Below are 27,281 nucleotides of genomic sequence, written 5' to 3' on the forward strand. Positions count from 1 at the left end.
GAGGTGGTCAGTTGTCTAGATAACAAGTAAATTAGGGGCAAGAAAACCTTTCTAACAATCAACCCATCTTATTGCCACCACACCCTGCCTCTCCAGGTGAGGGACACTTCCAGGATGTTTTCTGTGGAGGGGTGAGCTCACAGAAGAGGAGAGTAGGCAGACCCTGTAGATCTGTCCCACCAGATGACTTAGGGCAATCACTGAGCATTAAACTGTAAGTTTTGAGAACAAAGCATCCTGGATCTGACCAGGTAGTCAAAGCCTTTAATCCCCAAACTGGAGAGTCAGAGACAGAAAGATCTCTGTGAGTTCGAGGCCAGCCTGGTCTACAAAGGGAGTTCCAGGACAGACAAGGCTGCACAGAGAAACCCTGTCTCGAAAACAAAAAACAAACAAAACAAAGGAGTCTTAGACGGAAATGGACCTGACTCCTTCATGACCCTGAAAGGTGACTCCAGTTTTTTAAGCCTCAACTTCCTTGTCTGTGAAATAAAGATAAAAGGCTATTAAATAAGGAAATCCAAGCAAAGCGCCCACTGCATTTCAAAACAGACACTGAGTAAGCCCTGGGCTTGTGCTAGTGATTTTTTTTTTTTTTAAATCTACCGTACTTTTCCTGCTTATTTTTTCATCACTCCTTTTAGAAGCAAGGGACAATACAAACTCAGTCATTTGCTCAAACCTACGTCCATTCACATTTGATAATCTTCTTCCAAGGATCCCATCACTGTTCTGAACTCTGGGATACCACAGTAAATAAAAATCACAAAACCTCTGCTCTTGGGGCTGCAGAAATGGTTCAGAGGTTGACAGCACATGCCGTCCCCATAAAGGACCTGTGTATATTTCCTTGCGCCCACATCTGGCAGCTCACGACTGTCTGTCAAGATCCTGAGAATCTGGTGTCCTTTTCTAACCGCCATGGATGTGCACATAGCTAGAAGTAAAAAATAAAAACTCAAGCAAACCAAAACCCTAGCCTTGTAGAGCTTACGCTGAACTTGGGGATGCCAGGCAATGAACAGAAACTATAAATGATCATGAAATGCTAGAGAAAGAGTCATGAGCGAATCCTAAGTGAAGAAGATGCTTGATGGGTGGGTGATGGGATGGCTGCAACCTACAAAAAAGTCAGGAAGAGACCGAGCCAAGGCCCAGGAAGGCTATGATGCCAGCACATAAGCCTGCTCTTTCTCCAAAGAAAGAACATTCCAGAGAAAGAGATGCCTGAGTGCAAAGACCCCGAGGCACCCACCAGGTTCAGTCAGTCTCCATATTGGGGGGGTCCTGCACCTTCGACCCTGGATCCCAACAAGCTCAGATCAAAAATACATGAGGGGAACAGTGTGACTGTACTGAACTTGTAGAGAGTTGTTCTCTCACATGGCGCAGGATAACAGTTATCCACACAGCATTTTCCTAGGATTAGGTACTATAAATCAGGAGACTAATATACAGGAATATGTTATAGGTTGTGTCCGAATACTACAACCTTGTATGAGGGGACTTGAGCATCTGTAGATTTGGGAATCTTCAAGACAGTCTCTTGAGGATCTTGACAGAGGGACAACTGTACCAGGACAGAGTTAGAGGCCACCACTGCTAGATGAAGAGTACAGTGAGGGGCCAAGGAGGTAAAGTCGTATTGTGTACACCGTGGTGTTAAAAGCTGTGATCTAACTCCAGTGCTGCCTCATCGCAGGTACAAAGCCCACAGGCCCCTGTGACTGGGTAGATCATCCAGGAAAGGCTTCAAGGGACTCCAAGTTAGATGCTAGGAGAGGGGCAAGGGATCTCAAGTGTAAATCATTGGAATGTAACGCTTTTCAGACCTCAGGTCAGAGTATATGTTTGAAAAGTATGTGACGGATGATTTAGTGAGCAAAGGTGCCTGCCACTGAGCCCGACAACCCGAGTTCAAGCCTCAGGGCCCACATGGTGGAAGGAGAGACCAACTCCTGCAAGCTATCCTTTTACCTACACATGCACAGTGTAAATAAGATGTAATTTTTAAATAAATTTAAGTGTGTGATCAAATAAAGCAGGCTGAGAGCCAGCTGTGCTGGTAGACATGTATAATCACAGAGCTGAGAAGGTGGACGCTGGAGGATTGTTAAATTCTAGGCCAGCCTGGATTACATAACAAGACTAATTTCATACAAACAAAGCGAGGGGTAATAGTGCTAGCAACCGGAATATTTGAAACCGAGGCACCCGAGGTATCCAGGGTAAATACTTCTTGATCCCCCAAGCCAGAACAGATATTAAACCAACTCTGACAGATCCCTTCCTTCACTGGCCTTCTCACAAATTTCTCTACCTGCTAGGGCAGCTGCACAGCCTAAACTGACAGAATGCAGGGTCAGGAGATGGCCAGAAGGCTGCACTCACTTGGTCTTCATTTTAGGTCAATTTTGCCACCTGCTGGGTACCCCAAGGCTGTCTACCTTGGTTCCTGTCTTCTGGGAAGATGACCTCCATCTGGCCACCCACCTTTGAGGGTGTTCTAGGACTGGATCAAAGAACCTCTTGAAAGGGCTGGCTGCCACTCCAAATAATTACAGATAAACGCACACGGGGTCGTTATGATGTCATGGGCCTGTGCAGGCAGAGCTGAAGGAGGAAATTGCTCACTTTTCGGGAGGGGCAGAACCCTTCCAGGCCATTATAGTCCACTAAGTGTATTTGCCAAGTTCAAATGCTTTCCCCATGACTTGAAAAGTGAACAGTCACCTGCCCTTTCACAGGGAGTTTGGTTACCTGGGCTACAGGGCTCCTCCTTTCAATCCACGAAACATGCATGGTAGAGTTACACTTCTGACAGAAGGAAAGGCTGGGGAGGCAGCAGTGAGTCCTGTTGAAGGTGTGTGTGTGTGTGTGTGTGTGTGTTTGTGTGGGTGTGTGGGTGTCAGGGGGTGGGGGGAAGGGCGATACATGTGGAGACAAGAAGAAGGTGAGCTAGAGGCAAGTAAGAGGCCTAGGGGTTATTCCAGAAAGAGCTGTGGGCCTCACATCTAGGGTCTCTCATTTCCGAACAATACCCAGCAGCTGAGTCACCAGATTTTGTGTATTCTTGTTTGAGTCAGGGTCCTGCTATGCAGGCCAGGCTGATCTCAAACTCACTGTGTAGCTCAGGCTGGTCTTGAATTCTCTGTCTTAGTTTACTGAGTTCGGAGGTTCCAAGTCTAAGTCACCACTCCCAGGTTGTCCTCAGACCTTTTACAGAGCAAAGAACATAGCTACTGCATTCACACCTACGTCTAGAATGCTGTGGCAGAAGAGACTACCGGAGCCTCCGGAGTGACGGGGGTGGCTCGTGATGGAGCTGAGATGACAGACCTGTGTTTGGCATCAAGAAAATGTTCTACTGAACATCTCAGAAGCAAGCACCATCAAGCCTCAGACAGGGCTTTTCACACATGCAGCAGAAAAGCACTCGGAAGGGGCCGGTTATTCATACCTGGAACTTAGAGGTCCAGAGGTAAAACAGAGTTGGTGGCATAGACAGCTCAGAACCTGAATTCTAATATTAGAAGACCGTTCTCACACGCTGCATCAACAACAACTTTGTGTCCCAGTCGGTCCAACTGGGCTTCTCACTTAATTGCATGCTCACAGACCTACAATTTAAAATTCTGGCAGCCATGGTCTATGCAATTAAAAACCAACAAACAGGCCTTACTCGTGCCCCTGGTTCTTGGTCAGAGTTTTTCATGTCTGTTCCCACAGTTTCCTCTAACACGCAAGGCTCTCACTACACCACTCCAGTGCCTGTTAATTACTCTTCACCTTTTGGTCATGGTCAGGATTCATTGGTCACCATGATCAGATGCTATTCAAATCAATAAGCGACCTTGTTCCTTTCCTGAGGTTGTAACTATCCTTCCACCTGACAAACCTCCACCTCCCTCCCTATACACACATGGGCTGAAGAGGGGATGCTGACTAGACCCTTTTTGTTTCCTTTTATGTTGTGTATCTTTGTCTGGGCAGCACATGCTTGCAGTAGCAGTGGAGGCCAAGAGAGGGCATTGGATTCCCTAAGTCTAGAGTTATGGGAGTACAGACAGCTGTAAACTCATCTGAGAGTGGGAAACTGAACCAGGATCCTCTGCAAGAGCAGTTGGTGCTCTTAAGTGCTGGGCTATCTCTTTAGTCCTGTTGACTGGATTTGCATCTCCAGTGGCTTTTCAGAGTTCAATGTGAGATGTCAGCATCTGAGACCAAGATCAGCCTTCATCTATCAGCCACTGCTGCTCTCCCCATATATCTGAGCTTCCTGCGTGGAATCAGTGCTCATGAGCTATGACATCAACAAGCATCACAGACAACAGGGAAACATAACTCAGAAGTACTCACCGTTTGCACCTTCATAGACCAAATGGTAGTTCCAACAAGTTCTTATGAGAGCTCCTAGCAAGCAGATGTGTGGCCGGGCTTGAAGTTCAACCCCTGAGCCAACGCTTCCATTCTACCAGGCAACAAAGGAGCCACCATGAGACTTGCTTAAGGGTGAGGTCGCCATGTCGGGCCATAGCATGACCTGGGCATCCTATTCCAAAAATGTTTATTATGTGCCTCCTCCTCTCCATCTCTGGATGTCCACACCCCAACCTTAGCTGCCATCTTTCTTGGGTTTGGGATGGACAATTGAAATAGGCTCCTCTCCTTGTTTCCTGTCCAATGCTGTGGTAAAATACCCTGAAGAAGGTAATGGGAAAGGGGGTTTCTTTTAGCTCACAGTCCCAGATTACAATCCATCATACCAGGGAAATGAAGGTGGCAGGAACTTGAAACAGCTATCATATAGCACACAGTCAAAAGCAGAAAGAAATGAATGTGTTCATGTTTCTCCACTCTTACACGGTTCCAGAACCCCTGTGTAGGGAATGGTGCCACCTACAGTGGATGTGCCTTCCCATGTCAATTAACTTTATCAAGACAATCACGCACAGAACCGTCCACAGGCCAATTCAATGTAGATAATTCCTCACTGGGAACCTCTTCCCAAGCAACTCTAAGTTGTGTCAAGTTGAGGATTGACATTAGTGATGACACCACCTCCGATCACAATGAGCATCGACGTTGCTCCAATCTGAATGCACTTTTCTTTCTTTTTTTTTTTTTTTGAAGATTTACTTATTTATTTATTTACTATATGTAAGTATACTGTAGCTGTCTTCAGACACTCCAGAAGAGGGAGTCAAATCTTGTTACAGATGGTTGTGAGCCACCATGTGGTTGCTGGGATTTGAACTCCGGACCTTCGGAAGAGCAGTCAGGTGCTCTTACCCACTGAGCCATCTCACCAGCCCTGAATGCACTTTTCAAAATGTAAAGTATGCAGTGTTTTCCCCTGCTTGAAAATATGTGACATATACTTAAAGTAAAAATAGCTTACTGCAATCTACACAACTCAGTATGCTCTACTTGATGGGTTTCCCCAATAGTTTTCACTTGGAAGTAATTTTGCCTCCCAAGGGACAGCATCTGGAGACATCCTTGACTGTCACAATGGGTAGAGAGCTACTTGAGAGCTATTGCATCTAGTGGCATTTAGAAGCCAGTGGTGCTGCTAAATGTCCTTAGTGTACAGGGTGGTCCCCAAAAGCAAAGAGTTGTCTGTCCCAAAAATATCTATCATGCCAAGATTAAACATCCACAGCTTGACCTTGAACTCATATCCTCGGAATGTTTCTATTGTCCACTGTCTTAGTCAGTGTTCTCTAGAGTCACAGAACTTATAGAATGTATATATTAATCAGAACATCCCTGAGATTCCACCTCACACCAGTCAGAATGGCTAAGATGAAAAATTCAGGTGACAGCAGATGCTGGCGAGGATGTGGAGAAAGAGGAACACTCCTCCATTGTTGGTGGGATTGCAAGCTTGTACAACCACTCTGGAAATCAGTCTGGCGGTTCCTCAGAAAATTGGACATAGTACTACGGGAGGATCCTGCAATACCTCTCCTGGGCATACATCCAGAAGATGTTCCAACCGGTAAGAAGGACACATGCTCCACTATGTTCATAGCAGCCTTATTTATAATAGCCAGAAGCTGGAAAGAACCCAGATGCCCCTCAACAGAGGAATGGATACAGAAAATGTGGTACATTTACACAATGGAGTACTACTCAGCTATTAAAAAGAACGAATTTATGAAATTCCTAGGCAAATGGATGGACCTGGAGGGCATCATCTTTTTTTTTTTTTTTTTTTTTTTTTTTTTTTTTTTTTTTTTTTTTTTTGGTTTTTTGAGACAGGGTTTCTCTGTATAGCCCTGGCTGTCCTGGAACTCACTTTGTAGACCAGGCTGGCCTCGAACTCAGAAATCCGCCTGCCTCTGCCTCCCAAGTGCTGGGATTAAAGGCATGCGCCACCACACCTGGCTTTTTTTTTTTGGGGGGGGGGAGGGCATCATCTTGAGTGAGGTAACCCAGTCACAAAGGAACTCACACAATATGTACTCACTGATAAGTGGATATTAGCTCAGAATCTTAGAATACCCAAGATATAAGATACAATTTGGTAAACGCATGAAACTCAAGAAGAACGAAGACCAAAGTGTGGACACTTTGCCCCTTCTTAGAATTGGGAACAAAACACCCATGGAAGGAGTTACAAAGACAAAGTTTGGAGCTGTGTCAAAAGGATGGACCATCTAGAGCCTGCCATATCCAGGGTTCCATCCCATAATCAGCTTCCAAACACTGACACCATTGCATATACTACCAAGATTTTGCTCAAAGGACCCAGATATAGCTGTCTCTTGTGAGACTATGCCAGGTCCTAGCAAACACAGAAGTGGATGCTCACAGTCAGCTATTGGATGGATCACAGGGCCCCCAATGGAGGAGCTAGAGAAAGTACCCAAGGAGCTAAAGGGATCTGCAACCCTATAGGTAGAACAACATTATGAACTAACCAGTACCCCGGAGCTCTTGACTCTAGCTGCATATGTATCAAAAGATGGCCTAGTCGGCCATCACTGGAAAGAGAGGCCCATTGGACTTGCAAACTTTATATGCCCCAGTACAGGGGAACGCCAGGGCCAAAAAGTGGGAGTGGGTGGGTAGGGGAGTGGGTGGAAGGGTATGGGGGACTTTTGGGATAGCATTGGAAATGTAAATGAGGAAAATACCTAATAAAAAGTATTTCTAAAAAGAATGTATATATTAAGGGAATTTATTGTAATGACTTACAGTAATCCAAATAACCCAACAATGGGAATCTAGTACTTGCTTAGTCCCATGAGGCTAGGTATTTCAGCTGGTCTTCTGTGTAAACTGGAATCCTGAAGAAGTACGTTCCAACAGGTGTGCTGGCAAGTAAGTGCAAGCAAAAAGAACAGACACTTCCTTCTTCCACTGTCATTGTGTGGGCCTCCATCAGAAGGTATGGCCTAGATTAAAGGTGTGTACCACCACACCTGGATTTGGAACTTGCTCTGCCCCAGGCTAGCCTTGAACTCAGAGATCTGCCTGCCTCTATCTCCTGGGATTAAAGGCGTATACTACCTTGCCTGGGCCTAAGCTTTTCATGTCCACTCTGCCTCAAGATCTGATTGACAGGTGTGCTCTCCGCTTCTGGATTGTAGTTCATTCTAGATGTAGTGAAGTTGACCACCAGGAGTAGCCATTACAACCATCTCGATCTAAGTTGGTTCCTATCCTCTGCTGCCCTTCCTAGTGACAATGACAACCTGCTGTTCACATAGGTGTAGTTAGCTCGTACAGCAGGCTGGAGTCGTGCGTCCTCTCAAGCTGTGTTACCTCAGCGCCCTTCACTTCACAGATCCGTGGTAAGCACCAGGGGAGAAAAGATAGAGCAGAGGGGGGACAAAAAGAGCAACCATGGCTAAACATCATCCCTGTCCCTCTGTGTCAGCGTTGCAAAACCATAATTCCCATCTCTATTTCATGGGGAAGAGCCACCAATTCCATTCGTGACATCTTAGAGAGCACACTGAGTGCACCTTGCAAACTTTCAAAGTTGGGGGTGGGGGCTTGGCATGAGGTGATCTATCAATCAGGACAAGCTTCTGTTTCTGCCAAACGAGGACTCAGGGCCGAGTAAAATCACGTCTGCTCCAGTATTGGCTGCATCCCCAGCAGCATCGTGCAGAGTGCCTAGCTAAAGTGTCTATGAACATGCGGATAAATATCTGAGAGCACGGCTAAAGCCCAGCCCACAGGGCCAGAGGTACATGATGCCCACTCCTCTGGCAGCCCGTGAACCCACTTATTGAGCCAGACCCCAGTTTCAGCTCTTGCTCATTACCCATGCTCCCCCGCCACTTGAAGTTCCTCACACAAAGTTGAAGGTATCTTTGCTATCCTGTGACTGGAGACCCAGCCAACTCTCTCAAAGTAACCCAGCAGCCTCCACCCCAGGTACTCCCTCAGGCTCCTGGCTGGCTTCCTGGGAGCTTTGAGCAGGGGATGCAGCTGCAAGGAGGCTTCTCTCTAATGCACCCCTTCCAAGAAAGATGTCTCGGAGCTTTACCTTTTACCCAGAGGTCCCTGTCATCTTATTAGCACAGAGTGGAGTAGACTGGGCTCTCTCCCGCACCTTCTGCTTAGCTGCTTAGCTGCTTAGCTTCTTTGTGGAATGTGCATAGCTTTTGTCAGGGGAATTAAAGAGAGCCCAAAGTCCAATACACTCTCTTCTTCAGGTTGTGAAAAACCCTATTGAGTAAGGCTCCAGTCTATCACTTTTTTTTCTATAGCGTCTACAAATATTGCTATTAAGAAATCTCATACTATAAATGTACCATGTCAAATCCCATCTCTCCCTCACTCCACCCACACTAAAAATCTGTTCTTTATTCTCATCAGCCCCACCTAGTGGTACTTCACATATTTTTAATATTCTGAAAACTTTCTGAAGAATCCCCCTAAATGTACCTGTCTGTACTAATCATTTTTATCTAGTCTATTCTGAAATAAAACAGAAATATTTTAAAAATACTTGCCAGTTCATTTCAATATGATTATAAGTCCATTAAATATTTAACATATTTTAATTTTAAAAAACCAGTATTTTCCAAACTAAGACAAAAAAAATATCAAAACCTTATGAAGAATTGCATCATTTAAACTTTTGCTTGTTTCTTGGGGCTTGGCTTCACAGGCAAATGCCTAAATTTTCATGTCCATTTCTATATTCAGTCTGTTTCAATGTCTTGTTCTGGTTGAAACTTCTATTTGGCCTCATGCAGATATGAAGTTGGAAAGGGCAGAAATGGTTTAATGCCTTTTCAGATAATTGTGTGCATTCCTCTCTGATGCTACAGCCAGACTCATGAAGGTACATTTTCATAAAGTTTAGCTGAAATGCAGAAATCTAAACCAGATCTATGAACTTTTTATACCATGTTAAAAGCCACTAGGCTATCTTAAACTGTGAGGGAATTTCCCCCCATTTTTCATGTGTGTGTTGTGGATGTGTAGATACGATTTTGCACATATGTGGTATCAGGATAAAGCTGTAAAAGATATCTTGGCAGGTTGGAGTCAAGGAAAGCCACACAGTCACACCATGTAACAGATCAAGCACAAGAAGTTATTGAGGGAGGAGGGAGAACAAAAGGCCATCTTGGAGTACAGACATGAGAGACAGAGAGAGACAGAGACAGAGAGACCAGGAAACAGAAAGAATGACTGAGATGGAGATAGAGATTTTGGGTAGCCAGGATCTTTTAAAGGGGGTGCCTGTCACTATGCTACTCAAAATGACATTGGAAATGTGCCTCACCTTGGGGTGGGGAGTGTAAGCTGCTGCAGCAGAACTGCTGAAAGGAGGCTGTTTACAACACGTGGGAGCATGCATGCATGTGTGGAAGCATTCGTGTGGGAGACCCAAGGTTGATGTTGGAACTCATCTTTGATCATCCTTCCATCTTACTCACCGAGTCAGGGTCTCTCAATCAAACTCAGGGTTTGCTGATAAAGCTAGTGTAACTTTATTTTTTAAAATCTTATTTTTAATGATGGTTTTTAAACATTTTAACCCACCACCCACCAAAGGCAGTGGAAAGAAAGGATAAATGGGGGGAGGGAGTGGACCTGTTTAGAAAGGTTCTTTCGAGCAACTCCCATCTGTGTTGTCTTGAAATCAGAAGTTCAGTTCACAAGTTAGTAGCGGCAGCTCAATCCGCTGGCAAACACCTCACAGATACACCAGCAGTCCAGTTTGGTAGAGTTGGGTTAGCAACAGTGGTGACACAACCTGACAGAGACAGCCAGGCCTCAGCCTCAGCTCGAGTCAACAAGAGAGACTAACAGGAACACCAAGAAAAGTTCTCAGCTGTGTCTTTCTCGGGGAAGTGAAGAACAAAGAAGACTCAAGACCCACAAGTGTTGCACAGCTAGCTGTACCAACAAACGAAGCTCACTCTCCATCACTCCGTGAAGTCCTGTTTACACCTCCAAACATCACGTGTCCTCCATGGGACTTTCCTCAGCACGTGCATTCAATCACCCCAAGTCCTCAGAAGTGGCAACAAACTGCAGCACACCATCAGGAGCTTTCTGGTGCGTTTTTCTCTATGGAGTCCCGACAAATGCAGCTCAACTACACAGTGTAAGGCGGACCAACACATACATGTCGTTAACAAAAATCTTTTATCATATGTCCTTTCATGTGGTTGCTTTAGCAGAACATCCTCTCTCTTGTGTCAGCTTCAGCAAAACATTCCTTCACAAGTCTGCCTTAGCCTTTCACACTTGTGTCCACTTTCACGAAACGTTCCTTCATGTGTGTGTCCCAGCAAAACACCATTCAACCACCTTTCCAAGGAACCCTTAATTTCCACTTCAGGCTAGTGTTGCTAGCTTGCTCTGTGGGGCCCCATGTTTCTGAGACAGGAATTATTTTAGTCAGATTACCACATTCATTCAGCCTTTGTGTGGGCTTCTGGAGAGCCAAACTCAGGTTCTCACACTTGTGTGTGGCAAGAACTGTTACTACCAAGTGACCTTCCCAGGTCCTTCTGTAGGTGAACTTTTTTTTTTTTTTTCGAGACAGGGTTTCTCTGTGTAGCCCTGGCTGTCCTGGAACTCACTTTGTAGACCAGGCTGGCCTCGAACTCAGAAATCCGCCTGCCTCTGCCTCCCGAGTGCTGGGATTAAAGGCGTGCACCACCACGCCTGGCCGTAGGTGAACTTTTTAATGGATGATTTTGTAACTTCATTCTCTGTCATTTGGACATTATTGGCTCGTTTATTCACATAAATAAATTGTCTAAAGACTGAAACAGCTCATTACATGGCATCAAAAACTCACATCACTCTAATCCAAAACAAAACAAAACACAACCAAACCAAACCAAACAACTAAACAACCAAACAACCAAACAAACCAATCAAATAAAAAATCCCTAAGGATTTAACTTTAACTGCCAAGCTCATGGCATCTTCCAAAATTCTTATTTTTATATAAAAGCTTAACTTTGATTCCTGTCAATAAATAGCTATTTTACTCAAAGTGGCAAGCTCACTCCAGTTTTTGTTTTTGTTTTTCAAAAAAAAAAAATAGTTGTCAAATAAAGGAGCCTGAAACCCCACAGTTTGATTGACAACCGTTCTTCTAAGTAAAAATAGCATTCCATTAAAAGCAGTCTCCAGTTCCATTTACACGCCTGCCGGTATATGTGCATACCTCATCCTTCACTGCACAGCTTGAGTGTTGCCGTGAATGTTCATCACACAGAACGTTTAAAAGATGTCCTTGCCGGTCACAGTGTAACTTAGTACTTTAGGACTTGATTCCTGCTTTGCCAAGGACAGTCTTAGCTGGAGCTGAGCCTTCTTTTCTGTGAGCCTGTGGCAAAGCACACAGGAATGCTGCCCAAGTTGGAGCTGTATATCATGTGCTAAGGCTTCACCTACCATGTCAGCACACTGGAGAGGGTGACTGGCAAAATAGTTTTACGGTCAGAAGGGTATCTAGCCGGGCGGTGGTGGTGCATGCCATTAATCCCAGCACTCGGGAGGCAGAGGCAGGCAGATTTCTGAGTTCGAAGCCAGCCTGGTCTACAAAGTGAGTTCCGGGACAGCCAGGGCTATACAGAGAAACCCTGTCTCGAAAAACCAAAAAAAAAAAAAAAAAAAAAAGGGGGGTATCTAATGCAGACAGTTAGTCTAGGCTGGCTTGGAATTCACTATGTAGCCTAAGATAGTCTCAAAATTATAGCAATCCTATCTCAGCCTCCTAAAGGCAATGATTGCAAGCATGCACTAGCACATGACTAGAAAAATAGTTTCGATCCCAGGAATCCCAGGGATTAGCAGCCCAAACTTGGAAAGCTGGTGCTGTAAGGCAAACTCCTAAGATGGGTTGGAGGGAGTAATGGGGAGGGGTGGGAATTATGTTACGATAACTTATGGTTATGGCCAAGGAAAAAGAGCCAGTGTGTCTGAATTTGATTTCCTAAGTCCCTCACTGAACACATTTCCCCCATGATTCTCTTGTGCTAAAAGAAAGACTGGCAGAACAAAGAACCCTGCTCTACAAGGAATTCAAGATAACAAGAAGGCAGAGAGAGATTTCTGCCATTTGAGATTTTATCTATGTGTATGTGTCTGCCATGTGAGTGTGGGTGCTCATGGGAGACAGAAGAGGGTATTAGGGAGTCTGGAGCTGAATTTACAGGATCTGCGAGCCATGAAGTGTGGTGCTGGGAACCATACTTGGGTCTTCTATAAGAGCAGTGTGTGTTCTTCACTGCTCGCTCTCTCTCTCTCTCTCTCTCTCTCTCTCTCTCTCTCTCTCTCTCCAGCATCACAGGCAGAGGATTCAAAACCCGTTTACAGGGCAGGGCTGCCCTCAGTGCTTAGAGTCATCTTTGTCACCAGCACCCAGGGACTTAAATAGTCTCATTCATCTTTCAGGTATTAAATTAAAACCACTCTCCACCTGCTTCTATGACTCCCTTGACTTCTCCGTCTTAATATAAATGGTAGAGAGATAGAAAGATATGAATATATGCAAGTGTGGAGATTTTGATTTAGATTCTCATAGTGCCACCATTCTTGCCTCACCGTACTTTCCCCACTATATGATAAGCAGTGCTTATTTTCTGTCTCCTTCACTCTCACGACTCTCCAAAGTCTTTAAGCAGAAATGACCTGTCTATAAGCATACGTTTTCAGGCAAATGCTTTTAGATGAGGGTATTCCTCTCCACGCAGCACTGACTTCATGGCATCTGTTTACCCTGTATACTGCAGCTGCTAACCTACTTTATGTTTGGATGTGGAATGCCCCACCCTCAGCAACAGGCTTGTATATTGAATGCTTGGTGTCTAAAAGGTGGTGCTATTCTGGCTTTGTAGTAGCAATGTCAGGAGGTGGGGATTGGCTGGAAGAAGTGGGTCACTAAGTCTGTGTGTACCTTTGAAGGTGATGCGTGGTTCCAGGTCTGTTTTCTTCCCTCTTCTTGCCTGCCTCGAGATAAAGAGGATCCTTCACCACTGCCAAGTGTGTGGTCAAGAAACCATAGAACAAACTCTCTGAAACTGGGAACCAAAAGTAAGGTTCAGTTTCTTTTAGATTGTTCCCTCTTAGATTGTTCAGTTGGGTGTTTGTTCACAGTGACAATAATTGACAGAAAAAGAACAGAGAAGTGTCGTTGGTGTTGTGGCTCTACCCTTGGCCATGGGTTTATATTTGGGAGATTTTTAAAGAGAAAACATAGAATGCTGTAAGCAAAGCCTAATGAGTGGTTCTGGTGGATGTTCAAAAGGTCCAAGCACAAGCAGAAATGTGGACAGAGAAGACCAAGCTCATAAGCTTTCAGGTGAATTATCAGCAACAGGATTAGAGACCAGGTATGTTATAGTCTGAGGAAATAATTAATCTGTATTTTGCTTGTGTTCTGAGATGCTGAGTGAGGCTGAATTTTAGAATAATGCACCAGTTAATGTGGCAGAGAGACGGTTAAGACAGGACAGCAATTAGGATTTGGCATGGTTATTGCTGGCTGCTTTTAGCCAGGTTTACATTAAGAATTGGGATCAGATTGCAAGCATAAGGACTTGAAAAATGTAGAGCACAGCCAGAAAAGGAGCTTGTGTTTAAAGTTTCAGGCAGAGAGCCTGGTTTTTAGATGAATATCTCTAAGAGGAAGTCAAGTGCTTTAAAGTGGACACTAAGGGGGAAATGCCTAATGGCATTTCAGGAATTGACCAGGCTCCACCTATCAAAAGATCAGGTAGGGCAGCACAGTAGAGCTGGCCTTGGTGGTGCAGGCACAGGGGAGCTGGCCCCGAGGGCATGCATGAGAGCTGGAGAATGGTCTCTGCCCCTTTTCAATTACATCATTGAGTAAGCTAGCCAGGGCCAGTGCTGGAGAGCTCACCCTGGCTGTGAGATTACAGGAGAGTTGGTGGGCTACTGACTAGGCTGAGATCCAGGGCTTTGAGTTGCCCCACAGCTACCCCATCTATGAACTGCTTGAGTGCATGAAGGGACTGGTCCTGCAGATCCAATGCTGAGGATCTCCATGACATAGGGCAACAACAACAGGATATCCAAGAGGAGTCCCAGTGAGGATCCAGAATTGTAGCAGAAGCCAGAGACCTGTAACTACACCAGTGACTGATTCATTGCAATGAACATTTGCAAGTAAAGATGTATGGACAAAAGGGTGTACTGTGGGACACACTGTGACACATTACAGACTCCATGACAAGATTTTATTGTGGTGGTAGTTTGTTTGGTTTTGTTTGTTTTGGGGGAAGGTTGCAAGGGCAGAGGGCTGATATGAAGGGATGGAGAGATAAGTGAGATTGGAGTACATGATGTGAAATCCATAAAGAATCAATAAAAAGTTAAAAAAAATAAGGTCCATGTAGTTTTAAGTCTCCTGAAAGACTTAGCTTTGAGGAGTGAGGGGCGGGGTTCCCTGTTTGCATGAGATCACCTGGGTAAGAGCTTCCCCAGGTTCAGCTGACAGTTTCTCTGGTCCAAGAGGGCACAGCTACCATTTGATCTGATGATAGACCTTGGTGCTATCTATGTAATATTGATTTTTGCAGAAATAAAGATGTTAAGAGTTATGGGATCAAGGGGTGTGTGGGTGCAGGTCAGGGTTAAGAGATGCAGGCATGCTGCATCCCAAGGCTTTGACAAAAGTGCTAAGCCAAGCCAACACTAGAGGAGTCCAAAGCACCCTGCTGCTGAATAAAAGGGATCGCTGCTGGCCTACTCCAGTTATGGGGACACAGATGCCTGGGTCACTGCGGGGCCATCACCAGTAACATCTGGGCCATGTATGATAAGAACAGGAACCAGCATTTAACGAAGACGTTCTCAAATTTATCCTGATGGACTGCATGGAGGGCAGTGTAGCCATTACGAGGGTGATCAACCTTCTGCTATGTATGAATGCCAAGGAAACCGTAGGCTTTGGAAAGCTCAAGGCCAAGGCTCAGGCCTTGGTGCGGTACCTGGAGGAACCCCTCACCCAAGTAGCAGCATCATAACAGTGTGATGGAAGAAAAGGGATGGTGATGGGGAGGAGCGGGGGACCTGGAAACGCCTTACTGGGCTAGGTACAGGAAGGCGAGGGTTTGCTTTTTTTTTTCTGAATAAATTTTCAACTCTTAAAAAAAAAAAGTTATGGGATCATGAATGTTTCCACCAAGACTCCAAAGGGAGGCCTGGGAGGACAAACAATGTGCATGGCCGGCAAGGGTCAGGATCCTTGAGGCAGCTCTGAGAGAGCAAAGCAAGAATCTGTGAAGGTGAGACCATAGCTACAGTGAAGAATCCAGAATACTGGAGATCTCCAACATGTGCGTGTCTATGGAATGGTACCCTCCAGGCTGAAGCATTCCTCTCCTGGAGAGAGGTGGTTAAGACAATTAAACCCTCCACCCTGAAAGACGACTCCTGAAGTTTTAGGCCATGAACAACTCACAAGTCTCAGGATTCTAAGACTTACAAAGTGCCTTCTTCTCCAATATATAAACTGCAAAGATGGCCGCTGAGCTATCTGCAGAGATACAGCACTTGTGAGTCTGTGCTCAGCCATTGGCTATTCGGTGATACAGCAGTGTTTGGGTCTTCCAGGCTCTTGTAAGTAACTCCAAGAAACTCACAGATTCATCAAAATGGCCTCTGGTAGACTCACTTCTCTGGTCTGTCCTTGGTTCCCTATCTGTAATGAAAATTTGTCCATATCTCTCTCAGATTCCCTGTGTACCAGTCTGTCCTTCCTTTATTCCCTCCCACCTCTAATCAGGGTTTTTCCAAATGGCAGTAGATTCTCAAGGATGATGCCTGAACAAGAGTCTCTGGATTCCATCTGCACCCAAACACACACATGCACATCAGATAGTCTCAAGCAAGAAAATCAAGTTATGAGAAACATATGTAAGGGCTGAAGAGATGGCTCAGTGGTTCAGAGCACCGACTGCTCTTCCAGAGGTCCTGAGTTCAATTCCCAGCCACCACATGGTGGCTCACAACCATCTGTAATGAGGATTTGATGCCCCCTTCTGGTGTGTCTGAAGACAGTGACAGTGTACTCACATATATGAAATATGGCCAGAGCTAGTGGGGGCCAGAAAAAAAAAACATAAGTAAGTTTTAGATATGGGAAAAGGGCTAGGGACAGAAAAGGTGTGGTGGGAACTGGAGAAGGTGGGTTGGGAAAGCCCCATAGGTCATGAATACAGATCCATTCCTACAGACTTTGGGTGTCATGCCATTAGATATGACCTGTCCCTTGTTTCCTGGGGCTGATGTTATGTCCCACTCCTCTCTTCCGAAGGAGTGCCCAGTGCCTCCTACAACAGGTTCTTCTGATTGGGTGGCAGAGGAGGACTTGTCAGAGCCAGTGACATCTACCCTGCATACCACCTCACGCCCCTGTACCAAAACATGTTCCTAACTTCACTTCCCTGTGCCCAAAACGTGTTCTCCAACTTCAGCTGGTTGGACTAGATCGGGCGGGGACTGAGGGCTCATAGGATTAGACATCACTCTTGAATGAAACACATTCCATAGTCAGGTAAACAGGGTGTGGTAGAGGTGGGCCCAGCCCAGCTGAGCTCTGGAGGGCTGTGTGCTTAGGTCTGTTGTAAGAGCTGGTTGTAGATCCATCCAGGCCCTGACATTCCTACCCAGCCGAGGTCTCTAGACTTGTCCAGTACCTCCCCTCCCCTCCTAGAACTTTCTCTGCTCCCTAGGTCCTGCTTACAGTTTGCTGGTGACTTACTTTTTAGCCATCTCTACTTTGGGAGGAAGGACTAAGAGAAGGATAGGAGGGATTCCATCGGGATGGGGGCGCTCCTTGCCTCCCATGGGCTGTGACTTCTAACTCAGCAGCTTACTACTAGGACAAGATGAAGCCTTGAAGCAAGTGGTCTGGCTCTCTGGAATATCTGGGAAATTATCAGGAAAATTATCTCCAAGCTATTTTTTTATGGTTTTAGAGCTTTATTGTAGAAAGGCAGGGAGAAAGAGAGAAGGGAGAAAGAGAGAGAGGCTGGCCATGACCACGTGGAGAGAGGGAGGGAAAAGGAGAGAGAGAGGCTGGCCATGGCCACGTGGAGATCGGGAGGGAAAGGAGAGAGAGAAGGAGGGCTAGAGAGTAAGAATGGTGAGGGCTTAAAGAGCACGGTTTTCTTTGAAATTGTTCTGTTGAACATAAAAATAGCCTATATTTATTGTAAAAAGAAAAGTTTAGAAAACCCTAACAGCATTCTAAAATTACCCATGTTACCTTTCTACAAATATCATAATTGGTTCTTTCCCAGTCTTTCTGATATGCCTATAAAAGTGTATTTTTAAAAGATCTGAATGGATATATGGATGTATGTACATGTATATAAATTGGGACCATTTTTTAATGTTTCTGTTTCACTTATTTGAGACAGAGTTTTGCCATGTAGCTCAGATTGGCCTCCAACTTGTGCACCTCCTGTCTAAACCTCCCTACCCCACCCCATTTCCTGGGATTATGAACATGCATCACCACACCTGGCTTTTGTCCTTGGTGGTTTTTATACCCTGCCTTCTAACTTCTCATGGACACTTCCCTACTTCCTCTATTAGTCTAGAATAATCTTAGTGGTTATATCACAGTTCAATCAATGATAACACTAGACTTCTGGGCCTGGGGTGAAGCAGAGTTTAGTTCAAGCATGGCGTGCTTGTAATCCCATCACTGAAGAGGTGGGGGCAGGCGTCTGAAGCAGCGTGGGCTACACACTCAATCTCAAAACAAAACGAACAAAGGAAACAAAGAGATTAATATGAAAGGAGGCTACCTCATCATCCCTCCCTCCCTCCCTCCCTCCCTTCCTCCCTCCCTCCCTCCCTCGTGTGTGTGTGTGTGTGTGTGTGTGTGTGTGTGTGTAGGCATGTGGAGGCCAGAGGAGCCTGGGTATTATTTTCCAGGTGCCAGTGCCATTGCTCTTCCACTTCTGTGGGACGGGATCTCTCACTGGCTTGGATCTGGCTAGCCTGACTGGCCAGTGAGCCCCGCCTTTCCCTGCCTCCCCAGCGCTGGTATTACAAGCACACCCCACCATGTTCACCTTTTCATATGTGAAGTCTGCGGACCAAACTAAGGTCCTAATGTTTGCAAGGCACCAGCTAGGCTTTTGTCAGCCTCCCTTCCATCCTTCAGGGTTCTCAGGGACATGTCTATGAAGTTGTCTGTGAGGCACCACCTCAGGCTCCATCCAGTCTCTAGTACCCCACAGCATGCCATCCCAGCACGAACTATATTTCAGTAAATAGATTTCTTTGGGCTGGTGAGATGGCTCAGATAATTAGGGTACTTATTGCCCAGCCTGATGATCTAAGTTTGATACGAGTCAGTGGACTCCCCCCATCCCCCGCCCGCCGTGTAAGCGAACTCTTCCCCTGCCCCTGCAGAGCAAACGCCATCCCTCTCTATCCCCCTTTTAAGAGTCCCGCCATCAGCTTAGAGTCTCAAGGACCCTCAGAGGCCTTTCACCCTTGGCTTTTTTTCTACAGAATCTTATCTCTCCATACTCTTTTCCTATAGGTAACACTTCTCTGGGTACAGCCTGGCTACTTGGATTTATGGTTTAATTAACATGAGAATGGGTTAGAACAAGTTACATAGGACCACCACAACGAACCGGGAGTAACCAGTATGACAGTTTTATTCAAGTCTCTGAGAGCTCTGGTGTGGGGACCAGGCTGAGATCAGCATGACACTATAATAGTGGGAGGCTTAGCCACTGAACCCAGCCTGCTTGGCATCCCGTCAACAATGTACAGTACCTTGAAAGACACGAAGAGAAAAGGCCAAAGGAAATAACCTGATAATAAGCTTCCTTCAGGACTTTTCCATCTTTAAATACTTCTGACAATACACAATAATTTAAATTGCAAAGCAAATAGGAGCTCAAGGAGGGACTCAGGACACAGAGGAGACACTGGTGCAGGGAAGGACGCTTGTAGTTAAATACTGAACAATAAAACAAACATCTTTCACTGTACCTTCTAGACTCAAGGGACCTAACAGGAGAAAGCCCCAAAGACAACTTTTTCAGAAACTAAAGCCTGTCCAGTGCCTTTCCTTGAGACCTTGAACAGAGCCTCAGACCGCTGTCTGTGGAGGCCCGGCTGTGGACTAAGGTGAAATACAGGAGGGGCCAGGAGAAGCAGAGCACTAGTGAGTTCAACACCTTCCTGCTTTGCCTGCTGGGTGCCAAGGCTCAAGGCGACAAAAGGACAACATTCTGATCTCCCTAGAAGACAGGAGCTGAAACAGGCTTCCAACCTCCAAGAACTAGGAACGGAGGAGAGTGGAGGAGCAGTATCAGGAAGCTCCAAGTCGGACAGCAGAGACCCAGGGCCTTCTCGGTGCTGGGAGGAGGGGAGCTACAGGGCAGACAGTCATCCCAGTGAGGTTGGCATCCCTGCAGAACCGAGAAAGGTGAAGGAGAAGGCTACCATCAGCAATGATGAAGACTGCTGGGCTCGGGGAGATCACAGGTCAGCCGGAGGACACAACTCCTTGGGAAAGGGGCGATTTCAGAACCGACATGGACCCGAGATGGACTAATTTTACCCTAAGGCTTTTCAACAGTGGTCTAGGAATGTGCTCACAGGCCAGAGCAGAGAGATCGGCAACTTGCTTACCAGGTCTGTGACTCTTGGCACACAGTACGAACACCCCAAGTCTGTCCACACATTCTTGGATGCAGGTAATACCCACCAACTCTGGGGAGTAGTGTATAAGGAGTCACAAAATATATGCACATACATTTCTGGACAGAACCTCCTTATGTGGAAGATTTAGTAGCTTTTCTTAAAATCTGTCATTCAGCTCCACACCTGGGCCAGGATAAACCCTCTTCTTATTCCGCCAGGAATAAACTAAGTTACACGCCTATAATCTTAGCATCTGGGAAGTGGAGGGTGGAGGATCATCCAAGGTCATCCTTAGCTATATAGCAAGTTTGAAGCCTGTCTGGGTTACATGAGACCCTGTCCAAAGTAATAATGATAACAAAAATAATAAATAAAAGCCATAGCAGACATGGCCTTGGAACTGGAGGTAGAATAAATGGCGTGAGTGATGTGACCATGAAGGCAGGAAATGGCAGGGAGCCTGACCCTGGTGGATAGTGTGAAGGTTTGCCGTGCAGGGGTGGGGGTGGGGGGACAACGGTTGCAAAGCTTAGCACACAGGGGAGCAGAAGAGTCCCGAGACCCAAGACTGATGAATGAGGTCCATTTACTTCTAGAATTCGCAGAGAATTTAAAGTTGAGAATCTTCAGGCTTCTCTCTATAGGACCGCTTTCTCCTGGAATGCTTCTGAGAGCCTGAAAGGCAGCCAGAGAACATGAAGGAAGGACAAGTCACCCTAGTTACAGGGCCAAGGATAGGAACAGGGTGCTGCCCTGTCATATCCGAATGCCAGGGCTCCCAGGGGGTGACAAGCAGCACTTAGAACTTGTGGTATGAGGTGGTGATGAGGATAAAACACAAAGCCCTGTGTCAAACAGCACAGCTCCATCTGGAGCCCCTGCAGACGTTAGGCAGGGCCTATCCCATACCAGGCTGGGAAGGCACTTGCATTGTATACAAATGTCAAAGGGAGGTAAAAAAAAAAATTAGTAATCAAAGGCTAAACCATACTTCAATATAACTTTCTAAAATGCCAAAATTAATAAAAACATCCATGACACGGTCGGTGCTCAGCCCTAAGGTTGTCTGTGTAGGTATGGCGGTGTGAAAGATGGCAGGAGCGAAGGCAACACAGAACTTTTGAAATTTGGTCTTGAGCGAGTACAAAGCATGCCGTATCTCTTCTCAGGGGTCTTCACATTGTCAGGGTTTCCCTTACAGCCATTCTGACCTGAGGGGCTTCTCCCCTCCTGCCCTGGTAGGAAAGGCTGCTCTCTGAACACTAGGTCTGTGTTCTTATTCCCATCCTGGAATGCCATCTTGCTGCCACATTCACACCTGACAACCCAAACACCCCGGAGAGCAGTTAGAGGGTCAGTCAGAGCAGGGCAGGGCAGGGCCTGTTTCCAAAGGCGCTCCCAGCTCAGGTCAGTACTCTCAATCCCAGGATCTTCTCTTTTCCATCTCTAGACTTGGAGAGGATGCAGGGACAAAGGCAGAAAAGAAATCAAGGACCTGAGTGCAGAGCTCAGGAGAACCCAGCACTCTGCAGTCAGTCCAGCGCTTCTCCAGCAGCTTAGGGAGGCCCCAGTGCCTCCAGGGTCCGCAACCAGAAACGGATAGAGAAGGCAGTGAATACCTAGAAGCAGCTCATGAAAAAAATAAAAGAAACACACTTGGCTTGTAGACCTAACAAGGAACCCAGGTCTGGGTTTGACTAATTAGATATGGATTGATTTCCCTTAATCAAACAAGATTCCAGCTCCTGGTTCCTGTCCTCCAACTAAGTACCAGAGATGGTGAGCCTCCAGGTATCCATGCCAGGGGAGAGTCCAAGGGGAAGGGTCTTCCTCCTTCTATATGCAGATTTTATTGCAATTTTTGAACTAGGAAAATACTGTTTTGCCATCTGGAAATGTGTTTCCAACAACTGTGTCATAACAGGAAGTCATTCTCAGGTCAAGCCAAGGACAAGGACAAGTGCTATATGACTGAGCCATATTTCCGGAATGGGCAACTTTAGTCTTTGACCTCCAGTCACAGACATTCTCACTTTTCTCCACCAAGGGAAGCAGTGTTGCAAGGTGAAGCCATCTGTGCTGGAGCTGGGGCTCTGGCTCCACACATTTAAGAGACAGGACCTTGTTATGTTGCCCTAGACTGACATCACACCCCAGGCTAAAGCAATTGCCCTGCCTCAGCCTCCTGAGTAGCTGGGCTTCCAGGAATGCATCACAGAACCTAGCTAAGGTGGTAGGTTTTAAAGTTAGGGCCTTAAGCAGAGAGGTGAACATCACCCCCAGCTCACAGGAGGGCTTCTGAGGGCCACACACCGGCAAACTTCAGCGTGAAAATGGACAGGTGAAGTCGCCAGGTTCTTGCCACCCACAACTCCCTGAGGGCCACTCTTACCTCTACCTCAATTCCAGTCTACACAAGTCCTTAGAGGAAGTTCAGTACTTCACCAACAGTGGGCCCTGCCTCTTTCCCAGGCCTTCTAGAGGCAGAAAGGCGTGCTTCTGACCTGTCGGATCACGCAATTACTCACACACCCATCCAAAGGCACATGATCAAATAAACGTGATAAAGAGTCGGGGGCTCCGCACCCGTGGTGGAGCACCCCTGGACACTTACATCCTGAGGTGTCCACTCACAGCCACAGCCTTCAGGGCCCACTGTTCTTTACTCTGTTCAGAGCTTGATATTGGTAGGCCCTTGCTTAGCAAGTGGGAGATGCAGCTATGGGGGTTGGGGTGGGGTAGCAGAGGAAAGAAGAGAATGTGCAGAAGACATGAACTTCATGAGTTAAGAATGGTCCTTCTCATGGGGCAACAGCATGGAGCCAGGGTTGGATCTAGACACCCTGCCAAGTCTCCTGTCCCTGAGCAACAGCCTGAGGGTAAAGGGATTCTATGAGGAGTATTATCCTTTGCCACGTGATGTTCCACGCCCAGGGACCCTTTTCCTAACGATTATTCCAGAGCTGACCTGATTTCGAATTCTTAGCAAGTTATGACCCTCGGGATGATCCTCAAAAAGCAGAGGCCAGCAAACTGCCACCCAGATGCTGCCACCAAGCCCCCATTTCCTCAGTAAGACACCAATGGTAAGGACATCCAGCTGATCAGGTTAAGTGGGGGAGGGAGTTAGGAAATGATCATGAAGTGGTGGGAGAGCATGCGCCTGGCCTGGGTGCCCATTAATCATGTTCAACCAACTCCACATCACTCATCTTCCAGAAGCCAAGGGATAAGACTAAGGCAAGATGACCTGAGGCAAAGATGGTGAGAACCATGCTGTCAGCTTCAGCACATTCATCGCGCAGGGGAAGGAGCTGGCCCTTGAGCTGGCAGGGAGCCACAGTGTCTCAATGCCCTTGCAGGGAGCCACAGTGTCTCAATGCCCTTGCAAGGGAAGTGTATGATAAAGGCTTTTAGAAGGAAACCTGAGAGGGATCAAGACACAGGACCGGAGTCATGCAAGAGAAGAGGAACCGAGGAGGCGGGCCGGGCTCAGAGCTCTGGCCAGACTCAACCATCCAAACAGCATCTGTCTGTCTGTCAGTCTTCCTGTTTTTGAGACAAGTGTATTGAATGTGAGGAAAATGATGTCACTTTTCTTTTAAGGTCAGAAGGAAAAACATCCCTGTTCTGAGTTGTTCAAATGTAGGCAATCGTTATTATGACGCCTACAAGGTCACGGGGATGTCAAAGACCACCACATGAAGAGCATCCACGACAGCTTCCCGGAAATAGCTGGAAGTGGCGAAGGAGGCATCTCCTCAGTTCCCAGCAACAGCCTGGGTCTCTAAGGATAAGCACTGGCAAGTGAAGGCATGAGAAGACTCACAGAAAAGAACAGTATCCAATCCTGCTAGCAGCCTGAAGGTAGCGGACGCATGCTCCGAGCAGACAGCCACGTCTTTGAGGAAAGGGAAGTGAAAGGGGGAAGCTACTGTCACTTAAGTGGGTTTATTCACAGCTACCAAGCCTCGTCCTAACCATGACCACAGATATGGGAACCTATGTCACACAAATGGTAACTTCTTAACACTCTTCCCGTCTCTAGGCTCACTCGCACGGAAGAGTGGCAGGCAGTGGGCCAGCACTGCACAGGTTTGGTGGAGCTCAACAAGACCCCTCCCCCAACACTAACCCACGCTAACTCATTGCAGCAGTTTACATGTCTCTCAGGTATGCTCATCTCTTTAGCAAGGCCTTCCTCTGTCGGAATGTTGGGTAGAGATGAGCTGGATCCCACCTGTCACTCAATGGCCTGTAGCAGCCACTCAGTGTACACTGCATCTGTAACTATGTCTTTCCTGGAGAGATGGCTACAGTCAAGCCCTGCTTGGGGCTGGAGCACAGGCTGGAGCCAGCTGCAGCCTAACCTAAAGCTTTAATGCAGGCAAGGTGTGCAGATGGAGCAGTGGAGCATCATCACTGGGTTGGCTGGGACAACGGGGTTCACGAGCTCCCCTCTCCTATGTGAGGGGTCAGAGTATGGGGGGCAAAGTTAACCTCTTCCATTCTCACTTCACAGAGCCAAGAGGGAAGATCAGATATTATAGCAAAACTCTGGCTGACACCGTCAGCACCAATCCCCTGTCTGAAACTGGGGGTGCAGGGTCAAGACAAAGGGCAAATGAGCTCATAAAGAACTTGTGGGAACCAACGTCATCTCATATGTTCTTCCCAGAGAAACAGCACTGATGAAATCTGTCACCTACACCATGAGTACCGCTCTAACCCTCTGGGCATCCAGGCGGCAAACACAGGAGAGCCAGTAGACAGACTCCAACACCACTGGGGACTGTAACCTCAACCAAGCTGTTACTGTCACCCACAACACAGGGGGCTCAAGGGAATGGACAGCGAAGAAAATGGGTGAAAACACTTTGAAGCTCCATATTCAAGTTTAAGAAACAAATATTAAATACATCAGCACTAGCCTCTCTGGTCTCTTGCGACCCAGCTCATGGTGCAGGACCCAACACAAAGGCTCTCTGTGTATAGAGACAGAGATGGTGTCAGTAGCCACTGAGCGCCTCAGGAACTGTATCATGCTACTGCCTCACTGCACCCAAACATTATTACTAAGGGTTCCATTTACTTCAGGGACATCACAAAATGGACAGTCCAATGAAGAAATCCCCATAGTTCCATACCTCATGGTCCAGGACCCAACCCCATATGCTATTGACATAATTCAGGTGTCTCTGTGAATCACATATGACCTAAAGCCCAGGAACCGGAGGGAAGAATGGAAGCTCAACAAGACAGACAAATGCAGGCATTGTTCCTGACTTCAGAACTGGGCTCAGTGAGTGTGTCTTTCAAACAGATATTCCTGAGATGAATCTGCTTATATTCAAACCTGGTGTAAGCATGATCTGAACCCATGCCATGCAAAAGGTGCTGATTTCTGCCTTTGTTTCTAAAACTTAAACCCAAACCAAACCAAGGCCTGACTCTATTAGCCTCCCCACCCAGCCTGACTGAACTGTTCCTGACTGCCTCCTCTCCTCTCCTCCTTCTCTGAACTCTCAGTTCCCATTGAGATTTGCACAGGTAGGCAGTACCTGATCTGTCAAGCCCTCTGGCCTTCATAAGGCCAGCCGATCCCCATCAGCTAGCACGGAAGGACTTAGGACACAAGACACTCATCAAATACCAAAGGTGACACTGAGTCGTAGGAAGAGTGGACGATAAGTCAGATCACAGAACATCAGTACAGATGTGTGAACAGGTAGGACTCAGGGCTGACAAAGGGAACCCAAGGACAGCTATGGCTGGCTGAGGAGGAGAGGCAGTGGATGGATTTGGCTGAATGATTCTGTAGTGTCACCCTAAAAGGTAAGGAAGACCGGAAGGTGGGGACATACGCGCACACTCCTCTCTACACAGCCAGAGCTGACACAGCCCCTCTTGTGAACATGGAGAAAAAATCCTGCAGGGCAGGAGACCCTCCGAACTGGCCCTGCTCCCATCCCTTCCATCTTCAAAGTGCATTCTCAGTGCAAGGAGGAGGTCTGGATCCCAGGCTGTGCCAGCCAGCTCCCTCCGCCTCCTCCGACTTCTCCCTTGCCCACCCTGGCCCTTTTTACACTAAGACCAGAACTCCTGTTGGATCTCATATGGGGAAGGCCCGTGTGCATTCAGCTCAGCTCTGCATAGGGGCACAGTGCTATCCTGGCTCTGCCCCTCAGCATCCAGGTCCAAAAGTGTCCGCTCAGCAGGGGGCAGTGGCCCTGCCTGTAAAGGGAGCAGGGCTGGAAGTCCAGGCCGCTCTTCCACAGTGCTGCTGCTGCTGGCAAAGCAGGAGTCCAGGTTGCTGGGTGTTTCTGTGCTGGAGCTGTTAGCTGGGGAGGCGCTGCGGGCATGGCTGGGAGACACAAACCACCAAGGGTCCAGCCGCTGCCGGTTGGCAGAAGGACGAGGTCGAGGCAGAAACTCCAGGGTCTTGGGTCTCTCTAAGGTAGAGTCTCGCTGGGTGTTCCAGCGCCTTGGAGTTGGGGGAAAGACCACATTGGGGTCAGGGAGACGGGGAAATTCACCTGGGTCTCGGCTGGGACTGGGAGTTTTCAACATGCCTGGTCAGAGAGACAATGGGAAAGACATCAGATGATGGCACCATTATTTCCAGCTGAGACATGCACCTTCCCCATACTTCCATATGCCTAGGCACATGGGGCAAATGTTTACAGAACTCACACTGTGTCAACACAGTGTGCAGGGAGGTGCTGGGGATATAGCAGTGGATAGAAACAAAGTGGCCTTGGGTGAAGGAATAGTAACTAATTTAAAGCAGATGTTGGGGAAGGACCCATAAGGTGGTCCCTTACGTTTGTAAATAAAGTTTTACTGAGACACATTTCTGATACACTCTGTAGCTGCTTTGTATCTCCAGCAGTATAGCTGGAGAGAGAGAGAGACAGAGACAGACAGAGACAGAGAGAGAGAGAGAGACACAGAGAGAGAGAGAGAGACAGAGAGAGAGAGACAGAGAGAGAGAGAGACAGAGACAGAGAGAGAGAGAGAGACAGAGAGAGAGAGAGAGAGAGAAAACCCAAAATATTCACCATCTTGTCCTTTCTCAAAACAGTTTGCTGATCCTTGATTTAAGGGGATGACTGTTGTTCAGTGTTCATCTA

General features: G+C 46.9%; 1 protein-coding gene and 1 pseudogene across 3 annotated transcripts in view; one reads left to right on the forward strand and one right to left on the reverse strand.

Annotated features, from left to right (window-relative positions):
- The first annotated feature begins 15,113 nt into the window (after positions 1–15,113).
- On the forward strand, positions 15,114–15,491 carry LOC110307458 (ragulator complex protein LAMTOR2 pseudogene; annotated as a pseudogene).
- A 3,658-nt stretch (positions 15,492–19,149) lies between these two features.
- Map3k9 (mitogen-activated protein kinase kinase kinase 9) overlaps positions 19,150–27,281 on the reverse strand; it is a 70,904-nt gene continuing 62,772 nt past the window's right edge. For all 3 annotated transcript variants that reach the window (XM_085830522.1, XM_021179173.2, XM_021179172.3), the window contains one exon: positions 19,150–26,720. In XM_085830522.1, the coding sequence (XP_085686648.1) occupies positions 26,236–26,720 (485 nt within the window). In that variant the 3' untranslated portion in view covers positions 19,150–26,235. The remainder of the gene's footprint in view (positions 26,721–27,281) is intronic.

The sequence above is a fragment of the Mus caroli genome, unplaced genomic scaffold, assembly GCF_978045245.1.
Source record: "Mus caroli unplaced genomic scaffold, Mus_caroli_1 scaffold_14, whole genome shotgun sequence".
In the NCBI taxonomy this organism is placed as follows: domain Eukaryota; kingdom Metazoa; phylum Chordata; class Mammalia; order Rodentia; family Muridae; genus Mus; species Mus caroli.